The sequence below is a fragment of the Palaemon carinicauda genome, chromosome 8 (genome assembly GCF_036898095.1).
Source record: "Palaemon carinicauda isolate YSFRI2023 chromosome 8, ASM3689809v2, whole genome shotgun sequence".
Lineage (NCBI taxonomy): Eukaryota > Metazoa > Arthropoda > Malacostraca > Decapoda > Palaemonidae > Palaemon > Palaemon carinicauda.
Window position 1 is genome coordinate 103,979,471 of NC_090732.1, and position 12,446 is coordinate 103,991,916.

Below are 12,446 nucleotides of genomic sequence, written 5' to 3' on the forward strand. Positions count from 1 at the left end.
GCCTTTAAAACTTTAATGAGTTGGCTGTAGTTACTCCTTGGTGATGGGGAAACCCTACCCACCCAACAGGCCATTGAGCTCCCACTTTGTTTTCAGCTGCTGGAGAGTACAGAGATACTCCCGGTATCCTTATGTGGCAGTTTTAATTTTTTCCCTTTTCTTATAGATAATGGTTTTAACAAACCTTCATGTGTGAGGTATTTTAAGGAAAATAGGTTTTGTCATCGTTTCCGATAACTGTAGCTGTGGGACAGTTGTCTGTGCAACCTGCCAATTTTTTCTTGATCCTGTTGCACAGCAAAACTGTTGGCTGTCCCTCCCTTGCTAATATGGCCTTACGACGATAACACCAACGAATTCTGAGGGAGGGGTCTACCCTTAGAATTTGCTGTGCTTCCGTCAGATCCTGGAAGTCGCTAAGGACATATCACCTGCTTGCGGTGAAGGCAAACCTAAATTTTTTCCCTCCTCTACCTCTTCTTTGTGGAAGTTTTCACTGTAACTTTCAGAAGAAGAAAATACACTTTCAAGGATTCCAGGAAGCCTGATCGATGAACCTTATATTTGTGTGACGTACCGTTTCACTCGTTGTCTCTTATGGGAAGAAACATCAACAAGCACATATAGGGAGGTGTCTGGGATCTGGTATAGGTGTTCCTACACCTATAAGCAGTACTCAGTTTCCTACATAGAGTAGTAGTGCTAAGACTTGTTCTATTATGGGAAGAAACATCGGCACTTGAAACTCGTACAGTAGGGTCCCGAATTATGCGAGAATTTGGTCGATTAATGACCTCGTGTAAATGGAAAATCGCGAATTTCGAAACACACAACTAACAGAAATAATTCCATTGTGGCCATGGCAACCAGCAATTTGCCTATTCAAATGTGTTTACTACCCATTTCCAATACTTTCTTTGTACTATACTGTATTTCTTTATAATATCAAATTGTTTTTGTAAATAAATAAAACATTTAATATACTTTAAAGTTCTAATAACTTGAAAAATGGTTAAAATTATAACCAGGATAGGTGTAAACACCATATATTTCCCGTTACAACACAACCCAAAATACAGACAAATTTTAATGTTTGTCATATCTATTGTATAATACAACTGGTGAATAGCAAAACCATCACTCTATAGACTAGCTTGTTGTATGATTGAAAATCCAGAATTATCAAAATAAAGGCGATTTTATATCATGCGTTTCCTAAACACGCTAAAAAGCAGAATAGAAAACGACAACCAATGTTTTGTTTACGTTTAACTCTGATCACAACGAAGAAACAGACGCATTTATACATCTGTGTTTTTGAATTGACAGCAATTTTACCAAGTATAGATTATATGTTGAATTTGTTATTACCAATGTTCTAATTATTTTTTATTAGAACTTTCAAATAAATGAAATGAATGCCATTTATGAAATGTTTTTCTTTATGATGCCGCCTGAAACGGAAACCTTCCATTTGTTTACGCTCCATCTTCGATCATAATAAACAAACGAATGCATTAAACACACATGATCTAAGTCATAACAAATGATATTACAAACATTTAGTAAACATTATGTTATTACAAATATTTTACTTACCGTATCCATATAAATTCCTAAATTCGTCGCAAAGCTGGAAATTTTTTTTTCCTTATGCGTTTAATCCACAATAGCAAACTGCCGCTAATGACAGAGTGATAACTTACGATAATTCTAAACTGTTACGAAAGATAATTGTCCTTTCCATATCCAAAATACTTTTCCTAACTTCAGTTATAAGTCAACTTGTACCCACCTCAATTATGGATCCATATGCAAAAAAAGGTAAAAGAAGAAAGTACTAGGCCTATTTTTAAAGTCACCGAACAATTAGGTTACCGCTATAACGTTCGATGAGAGAGAGAGAGAGAGAGAGAGAGAGAGAGAGAGAGAGAGAGAGAGAGAGAGAGAGAGAGGGATGGTTTTAAAGTACTAAACAATAAATATGATAGGTTATAACACATTGGTGTTTATGTAATATTAACTGTATAGATGGTTTGAATAAGTTAAGAAATGGTGTAAACAATTCTTTGTTATTGTATTCGCGCGGAAGCTAGACATCAGCTGATGTGATCACAGCCAAAAGTAAAACAAAAATAAGTTAGCAATACTCGATTTTTAAAACACACCCGAAATTTAACAACATAAGTACATGTTTTATTATAGCGCAATTGACATTTAAAGAGTAAAAATTTTCTGGAATAGAATGGTGTTTCCTAAAAAATAGTGGTTTGCGGACGAAATCGGTTACCGTATTTTAAGCTATGATTGAAATGGATGTATACACGGTATAATTTTTTCGTTTTGTATTGAATTGACACTTCAAGAAAACCGATTTTGGTTTCTTCATCTATTTGTAAGTATTATATAACGAGAGAGAGAGAGAGAGAGAGAGAGAGAGAGAGAGAGAGAGAGAGAGAGAGAGAGAGAGAGAGAGAATCAGCTGTTGTAATTGAATGTCGTGTTTTTGTTTCGTGTACCCCCTGAAGCGAGGAATTGATCGCCACAACTAACAATATTCATGTTAATTTCATTCTTAAACTCAAGTTGCCATATGTGAACTATGGTTTTATTTCTTATGGAGAGAGAGAGAGAGAGATGAGAGAGAGAGAGAGAGAGAGAGAGAGAGAGAGAGAGAGAGAGAGAGAGAGAGAGAGAGAGAGAGAGATATGACGCAGAAGGTTACAGACCTAGAACAGGGGAGGATGAAGGTGGGGGGAGTGATGAAATAGGCTGGGTGGACTCGCAGGGGAGACGGTAGGAGACGGGGGAAGGGAAGGGGGATTTGGTTGCCAGTGGCTAAAAATAGATTCTGAAAGACGGTAAAGGAAAAACGAATCCCATCGAATAAACAGAATAAGGAAAGGGAATAAGATCCAGAGGAATAATAGATATAATGGAATGAAAATGACTAGATGGTGTTAGTTGTGATAAGAATAATTTAGATATTTGAAATAAGAGTGTCTGAGGAGGTATAGAAGGAATTCGTGATAAATATAGAGGAATATCAAAGGATACAGTTAGTTTGCATTAAAGGGTTTGTTATCGTTTATCGGCAGTGAATAGCCTAAACTTCGGTAACGAGTCGTCAATATTTTGTCATATTTTAAACGGTATACATTTGATTTGCAAACATTGGTTTTGTAGAGTAGACGGTAAAATAAAATCTAGAGAGAGAGAGAGAGAGAGAGAGAGAGAGAGAGAGAGAGAGAGAGAGAGAGAGAGAGATTTCTGCCATCAAATCTCTCTCTCTCTCTCTCTCTCTCTCTCTCTCTCTCTCTCTCTCTCTCTCTCTCTCTCTCTCTCTCTAGATTTTATTTTACCGTCTACTCTACAAAACCAATGTTTGCAAATCAAATGTATAGCCTACTGTTTAAAATATGACAAAATATTGACGACTCGTTACCGAAGTTTAGGCTATTCACTGCCGATAAACGAACCCAGTCTACTCGTGAAAACCTTGAACGCCCAGAGGGAAAAATAAGGCTTTTAAATATACTGTACTAAACAAAAATAATGCTTTAATATACCATCATTAACACTACCATTACAATTATCGTAAGGTTGGAGAAAGATAAAGATTGCCGAGAACGTAACCACATTTCTGTTTACATTTTGTCAGCTGGACTCGCACAGTTAACAGTTGATTTCATTGTTGATGTGGAATTTTATCCTTAAATAGGCTATTCATTATGAAATTATGTTAATGAAATGTAATGTTAATATTGTTTTTGTAACATTTATTATAAATCACCGTATTTAGGGCTACCAATATACTTAAAAAGACTATAGATTTGATACATTTTGTAGTGCTTGACTCGCGAACTTTGAACAGCCTCGTGGATACAGAAAATTTATTTTTGAAAAATAGCGATCGTGGAAAAGGGGAATCGTGTAATTCGAACACGCTTAATTCGGGACCCTACTGTACAACTGGGCACTTGGTACCGCCAGTTGGCGTGAAAGGCGCTGACATTCCTTCCTCCTTCCCAGATGTTTTCTCCTTCTCTTTCAAGAATGAAGCGTACCTGCTTAGGAGAAGGTCCATGTACCTGAGATGCATGTGTACCTAGATTCTCGCGCTCTGTCTCTGATCAACGAACTTGTAGTTGATGACGTCAGTGAGAAGTGTGATGATATCGAAAGAATGTCTTTTCTTCCTGGTGACTGATCCTTCATGCTCCTAGGCTACTCATACCGTATGTGTAAAGAGTCTATGCGTACGGTCTCAGACCATACTACCTTTCACACGTATGTGCAAGGTCTCCACATGTACATTCTCTGGTAGTACTGCTTTTAATTTAGTTGCATGTGCTTATAATTATCACTGGGTATCTCTTCTTTAATCTTAAACAGGCCCCATAACTGGAGTGTTGTCATTTTTCTATGTCACATAGTTGAACCTTAATAAAATTTAACTAATTTTTATTTAGCTTCTTATTACCTCTGCCAGGAAGGTTATGCGATCAAGTTGGTTTATTTATTTGTCTGTGTGTTTGTGGGCAGGATTACGTCAAAACTACTTGAAGTATTTTTTATGAAATTTTCACCAAAGAATGACCTTAGGTGATGGATGACCCCATTAAATTTTGGAGCTGATCTGGATCCGGAGATGGATTTTAGATCTTTATTTGTATTTTTTGTGTGTCTGTGGAGAGGATTACATCAAAGCTACTTAACGTATTTGGATGAAATTATCACCACAGATAGATCTCAGATCATGGACAACTCCATCAAATTTTGGAGATGATCTGATTCCAGATTCTAGATCTGGTTTTGCATTTTTCCCCATTTTAAAGATAACATCAAAACTACTCAACGGATTTTGACGAAATTTTCATTACAGATAGATCTCAGGCCATGAATGACCCCATTAAATTTTGCAAATTATTTGGATCTGGATCTGGATTCTAGATCCGGATTTCCATTTTTTACCATTTTAAAGATAACGTCAAAACAAATTGACGGATTTTGACTAAATTTCCACCACAGAGAGATCTTAGACCATGGATGACTCCATTAACCTTTGACGGAAGTCAGAAATATGTGATTGCTCTTGTTTAGAATAAGCTTAGTGTCTTAACAGTTATTGAATCTGTCACTGATCATAATGTTTGCAAGAGGTGAGCATCAGATTTGACTCCATACTTCAGATAAGCAGTATTAAGACTCAAGAATAATTTAGTATTGCTGGTAAGATTTACCAGGACAGGAATCAATTGATGTTATTAGAAAGAACAAGGTTCCTTATTTTCCTGTTACTTCTAGAAAATCCCAATAATTTTTTTACAAATTTTTTGATACAGCTCTGAAATCTTATAAGCGATGTTCAACACGAACAAAATATTCATGCAGAAAACATTAAGCGTTGCCAACCAATATTTTACATGGAAGCTTACTTACCTTCTCATAGATTAGATTGTTATGATAGCAAGCCAATGTGGGAAAGGTTTAAATAGACCTGTAGGTTTCCCTTTCTTGGATAGTTTAAACTCACTTGGTAAATATCATTGGTATCTCTCTATCAGTTGCAACTAATTTGAATTGTATAGCTAATCAGGATAATCAAAATGGTTTTATACATGTTATTATTACTAGTAGAAGAAAATTTATTGATACAGTACAGTAATCAGACCCATAATTTCTTCTCCAGATTCCGTACTCAACGTTCTAGTGCGATTGCTGTACAGGCTATGGTACGTATGTGGATTGCTCGACGGCGTTACCGTTCTTTACAACATGCTGTCATTAGAACTCAAGCTATTGTACGAGGACAGCGAACACGGAGGAAAGTTGTTAGGCTCAAGGTAAGTGTATTTTTTCTAGTTACTTTACCGTTAACTTATATCAAGTTAATAATGACATAAAAAGCTAGTTAGTTCATAGCTTGTTATTTTTTGGATAAGCCACTTCCTGAGTGTACTGGATTTTCTTTTTTTTAAAAACTTAGTTTTCATTCATAGAAGAGGGTTTATGTATCATAATTTTTTGAGAGATTTATTGCACTTTTTAATTTTTCCATGCTGGGTTTATGTGTAGGTAGAGATATCAGCCAACTAGTTTTTTTTTAATCTCTTCCTCCCCAATTCTTGCTGGAAGCCTTTCATTTATGTTTGAAAATTTTAAGAAGAAAATAATAACTTTAGAAAAATTTTCATTTCTATGAATGCATTTCATGTACTGTACTTTTGAATTAAGTTTTTGAGTATTATATACATTTTATTTTATCATAAAATTTTTGATCCCTCAAAAACTGGTTAATTATAAAGAAAGAAACAATAGGAATTCAGAGAGGATATAGTAAAGAGCCACAAAATGGCATCACTGGCATCCCCTTTTGCCTTCTCAAAACTAGGATTAAGGTTAGATATGGCCAATTGTCATTGTCTTCTGTTATTCAGTTACCAATAGGAAAATTTTTTTTTGTTGAGATCATACAAATATAAAATTGTTTATTCAACAGCAAGTCATTACAAAAGTTCTTTTATGAACCCTTTGTTCAAATGCTTTTGCTCTTGCAGGAAGAAATGGCAAGGAGAAAGAAAGCTGAAGCTCTTGCCAAGCAGAGAGCTGAAAGAGAAGCTCAGCAAACCAAAGCTGAAAATGAGAGAGTTCAAAGATCGGTGGCTGGTGTTAACCATCTGGAGATTCCAGCAGAGCTTGCTTTCATTTTATCTAAAATTGATGGTAATTGTCCAGTCGTATTTCTTTGCCATTTAACATTACTAACAAAATACTTCACCATTTTAGTGACATGGTGTATGTCCTAACTATATATACAAACCAGTGGAAATTTTTATTGTTGTTAATCTATTCCAATCACTGATCTATTTGTTCATGGCCCAATTTTAAGGACATCTAGCTTGCATTTGAACTGAACTCCACCTAAAGGACAATTAAAAGTTCTTATTAACTTCTGTTTAACATTTATGGTCATGAACAGCAGTAGTCACAGGGTAGTGTTTATATAGTAGGAGCTTATATGGAAGCTAATGTTTAATTTGGTATGGGTCTCCAACAAACATCTTAGCTGTAAAACTTTTTTATTTTAGCAAACTAATGAGATATCCTCTATTTTAAGAATTTTGGTCTTAAATTTCAAACTAAATCTTTTGGTATATCTTGAATTATTAGAGTAATTTGATCTTCCTTGTAGTTGTGCTAATTGAACCCTCAGGTGTAGGCATGTTGAGTCTCCAATGCAAAAAAAATAGCTGATACTTGAAACGTTTTGGTACTGCTGTCAAATCACATTCTCTTTTTTCCCTCTATGTAAAGATTTTGGTATTAAAATTCTCTCTCTCTCTCTCTCTCTCTCTCTCTCTCTCTCTCTCTCTCTCTCTCTCTCTCTCTCTCTCTCTCTCTCTCTCTCTCTCTCTCTCTCTCTTTTTTATTTTGAATGTTCACTGACAGCCGTAATAAATAATTTCCTAAGCCTTATTTATAATCAAGCACCAAAGAGCTAAAAACCATCAAATATGATGTATCGGCAATATGAATGAAACTCCGGCTAATGTTATGCAATTCAACTCAACAATACAAGTAAATAAAATATGAGAGAAGTATTTCAAATAAAACTATTGAAATTAGTATTGGAAAATGATAGATTAGGTTGTAATTGTTTCTTTTAGTAAATAAGAAATATCCATTAGTAGCATGCCTTAGGAAGTTATTTCATCCAAAAATTGAGGTTGACGGCAGGCTACGCAGGGTTGATCAGCTGAATTGAATGTAAAGAAGGCATAAGATTATAATTCGCTGTGTTTTTTATTATAAATACTATACTAAAATGTGAATATTACAAGCAATATTATTGGATACAGTTAAGTGGAACACCAGCTTAATTAAAATCCGGTTTCTTTCAAATATACCTGTAATTTTTTACCTCTGTAAATGAATTTACACTGTAGAGAGCTAGGACTAACTTGGTGGAGAGATAGGTAGTGATGCAAAACACTCCCAGTGTAAATGAGTGTGAGCTATTTGAAATCATCGAGCAGCGTGAATTTTATCTCGAATATGAGAATTTTTATTGAACAAGTATTGCATTGTTCTTCGTCCCGTAAAACTGAAACCGCAAGGAAAGAACCCACGTTTAAGGAGGGCCGACTGCAGACCCTTCTAGTCACAAGGGGAATGGTCTGCAGATCTGTGGCCTTTGTTGTCAGAATCCCCAAGAGGGTTGCCATACAAACCAATATGGACAGGCAACCAATTCTAAGGTGATTCATCCAAACCCATTCATGCTCCACGTAACCACATGGAGACTATCCATTGTTTTATCATAACCTAGATTCTTTGCAGCTCTCTAGATTGTCCTTTATAGGTTTTAAAAGACAACTTACCATTATTTTATATCATAAGACACTGGTATGTTTATTTTTGATAATGCTAATGTAAGAATATATCAGTGACTACAACTAGCTAGGATAATATAGGTAAAATATTTACATTGCCCCTTTATGAAAAGAATTTTCAATATTAGCCTTTAAGTGATATAGATTAATGCTTAATTCTATACTGAAGCATCTGGGATCAGATCTGTGTCTCTCAGCTATTATAATGGATGTATTTAAGGCTTTATTAGTAGTAGGCTTCCAGTAATCAAATTTATTTGTGCACATTTGGGTGTGGTTTTTACAGTATTTAAAAGATTTAAATTTTGAACCATTAGAAAATCTTTCACTTATAGATTTTACAACTAAAATGCTTTTCATATTAGCATTGGCTTCAGCTAAATATATAATAAATTGTAAACAATATCTTTTAAGGTAAGCTTTGGGATTGTAAGATGGTTTTGTCTTGTCTGCCTTCCTTCAGAGCAAACACTATTATAAAACTAAGAGTTTAGCACAATTTTTTCTCTTACCCTCTTTGGAGGTGGATGTAAACAGTGCATTAAAGAAAAAAATTTGTCTGGTAAAAGCCGTTTAGTAATTCTTGGACAAATATGGACATTAATTTGCTAATGGGTATTAAAGGGTAAAGATGTCCAGTTTCAGTTCAAGTTTTATCTGAATGGATGCTCACCAGAATGTCAGCTGGGCAAGCGCAACCCACCACTGTGGTGCCCAAGCAAAGCAGTGGCCTCCCCATTAACCCTTATACCCCCAAGGTATTTGGAACTATCCAACCCTTAACCCCCAAGGATTTTTTTTTTCAAGCACATTTTGTAATATATATATTTTTTAAATTGCTCTTACGACCTTAATTTTCGTCATAGAGAGATCAGGTTGGTATCATTCTTTAGGAAAATGCCTGAAGTTTCTCATAAAGTTATCAAAAATATGCAAAAAAATGTAAATAACAGTTTTTTGCAAGGACGTACAGGTACGTCCATGGGGGTAAAGGTGTGAGTTTTGTGGAAAATACCAGTACGTCCACTGGGGGTAAAATGGTTAAACAGCTTAAAGTCACAGTCCAAGGTTGGGATCGATCTGCCACCATGCAAATGCTATGAAAACACGTTACCACTGTACTAGCTATTGTACTGTCGTACTCTGTCCAAAAATGCATAACATTTCTAATTAAAAGTTTAGGCACAGAAACTCTCAAAGAATTGAATGCAAATCTTATAAAAGCTCTGAAGGTTAAGGTTCAGAGTATGAGTACACCTATACGTATCTCATAATTTTTGCAGAAAGCTTTATTTGGAAAGAGTATTAGAGGCAGCTCAATGGCATACCATGTTGGTGTTAGCAGAACCTTATGTTGAAGAATTTTGGTTTCTTATTGAGAATAGTGGTTGCTGTCAATGTGACTTTTTTTGGAGTTCAGTTAATATATCATTTTCTTATTTTCAAAATTTTTAAAATAACTTTAGAAATAAAATCTAGAGTCCCATATTTCAAGAGTAATTAATTAGTTACCAGTAATCTAGGCCCGTTGAGTCTAGAATGCTAATTATTTGATACTGCTTTTTAGTTCTGTAATTTACCTTTCTCTTTCATTCACTGGTATCTCACCTCCATCAGAGTGTGAAAGTCAGTAATATGAACCTCAGGGAGGTTCATAGAAGTAAGCACAATTTCAATGATATGATATGTTATTTCTATACTCGCCTGATGTTCATATACCACTATCTTCCCCACTGGCTTGTGATGTCAAGAGTACAGGGAACAGTTTGACTTTAAAACTAAATTAACAAAAGCCCTGGTGCTTTCCTTGCCTTTACCTGCCAATGTCTTATTACTTAACTAGATGCATGTGTCTATTGAAAGAAAAGAATATGGGAAATATTTGATAAATTTTAGGGGTAAATTTCAATAAACCGAGCTTCTTGAGAATAGCAATATGAATATCAGGTGAATATAGAAATAAAAATATGTTCTTACTAAAATTAATCTTAAAGTATTGTGCAAGGTCAAGATTTAGTTTGATGTAATCAAGGTGAATTAAATGTTCAAAACCTATTGAATGTAAAATAAAGCTATTCTAAACCTATTACAGTAGTTAACTAGTCTATTTTTCCAGGCAAGTGAAACTCAGTTTCACTTCCTTTCTTCCATCTTGCTGTTCATCCTCTTATTTTTTTTTTACTTTATAGTGCAAGTTTATTCCTCCCATTACACCTTAATGCTGAATGGCCTTCCAATACCATAACACAGTTCCATATGGCCTAAATTCTATAAATCAAATCAAATTAAGCCAGCCAGGGCAAATTGGAATATGGTCCATGTTTCTTCAGGAAGAATGATAAATTGCTATAGTATAATAAATGAAACTTTCACGGTAGGGCAACAATTGTACAATTTGTCAAGATACTGTTCAGCCTCTATAATGATTTGGTGAAACTGTTTCAAGGTGTTTACACACTTTTGTCAAGACATGTGGCTCAAGAAGGCAAGATATATTTGTTACTGAGATCATTTATGTAGGTATTGTCTGATAGTGTTCATCTACGTGGTGTGGTAAATGTAAGCATTATCCAAAAGTGCTCATCTAGGTGCTGTGGTAAATATAAGCATACCCTAGAGAAACACTTTAGTGCCATTAGTGAACATCACATGGTGTGTTTTAGTCTACTTAAGATTCTTGGCAGTGTTCCTTTGGCCCCTAGCTGCACATACTTTATATCTTTCTACTCAACCTCCATTTGCACTTCCTCTCTTCCTTCTTGCTGCTTAACCCCTCAACTCTTACTTTGTTGTGCTATTATAGGATTTTCTCCCAGTTGCACTTAGGTGCTGAATGGTATCACAGGCCCCAGAACCAGGCTATAGAGCCCAAATTTATAAATCCAAATATGAAAAAAGCTTTGTGACATATACAGTATGTATCTTTCGGCATTCTGAGAAGGGGAACAATTTGAGTCTTTTTCTTCACTTCAGTTAACCTTTTGTCACATTTTAATGGTTAATCCCTCCTTCAGTAAGGGTTTTCTCAGGGATTTTATTGGTCATAAAGGTAACTTTTTCTGATCTCAGACTTTGTCATTTTTAAGCCAATGGGACATTTCAGAAATTAAAAGATAAGGAAAAGCTTTGTGGTGAAAGGTGGATTAACATGTGCATTGTATAATCCCCTGTCCTAATATATCTTTTCTTTGGTATGAGGGGAGTATACTGGCTTGTGTCTGTTATTACTGGTCAGTCTAGGAATTCTGTTAACATATTAATTTGCTCTATCTTATGAGTTGGTTCTTGTGTGGAACATAAGAAAAGAAAATGTATTTTGGTATTTTTCTTAGGTATATTTCTATTTAGAAAAAATATATCAAGATGATAATTTGCTTTTACTTCCTTTAAGATTGGGAGAAGCCACATGGAGAGAGGAATATTGTTCGACCATCTGCACAAGTCCGTCCAGCTGCCATCCATTATAATCTGCCTCATGACATTGATTACTACCCTTACTCAAAGTTCACAAATGTATATTTCAAGGTATGGTAATATAAACAGATTTATTTTTATTTTTATTTTTTGTAGTTTAATGTAACAGTTAAATAAATTGTGATTAAAGTCTATATCTAACTGAGAAACATTTATGAGGTAATATAACAAAATTTTTCAAAATATAATGAAAAAGTTTATGTAAATAGATGGATTAGTGATCAAAAGGATTTCCCTTGTTCGATAATACATACATGTCTCCATAAAAAGTGAATTCTCAGTTGTTCTTAGTAAATTATCAAACATATATACTGTATGTATGAATTCCTTCTTTCAGTCTCATCTTTGGGGCATGAAACGTGAACCAATTAAAACCCCTTTCTTATCGAAGTCTCGTGATGCCGATTACAGTGATTCTCTAGCAATATTCAAGCTTATTCTCAGATTCATGAACGATCACACACTCACTGGATCTAGGGAGACTGTTTTGGGAAATTACATTGCTAACAAGGTAAGTAAAATGTTCACAACTTCACCTGATAATAGAGGTCTTCTTATTTACTATTTAGCAACTTC

General features: G+C 34.8%; 1 protein-coding gene across 3 annotated transcripts in view; it reads left to right on the forward strand.

Moving 5' to 3' along the window:
* Myo10A (Myosin 10A) overlaps positions 1-12,446 on the forward strand; it is a 418,782-nt gene that overhangs the window by 157,996 nt on the left and 248,340 nt on the right. For all 3 annotated transcript variants that reach the window (XM_068378794.1, XM_068378796.1, XM_068378795.1), the window contains 4 exons: positions 5,693-5,846; positions 6,561-6,726; positions 11,788-11,921; positions 12,208-12,381. In XM_068378794.1, coding sequence (XP_068234895.1) covers positions 5,693-5,846; positions 6,561-6,726; positions 11,788-11,921; positions 12,208-12,381 — 628 coding nt within the window. The remainder of the gene's footprint in view (positions 1-5,692; positions 5,847-6,560; positions 6,727-11,787; positions 11,922-12,207; positions 12,382-12,446) is intronic.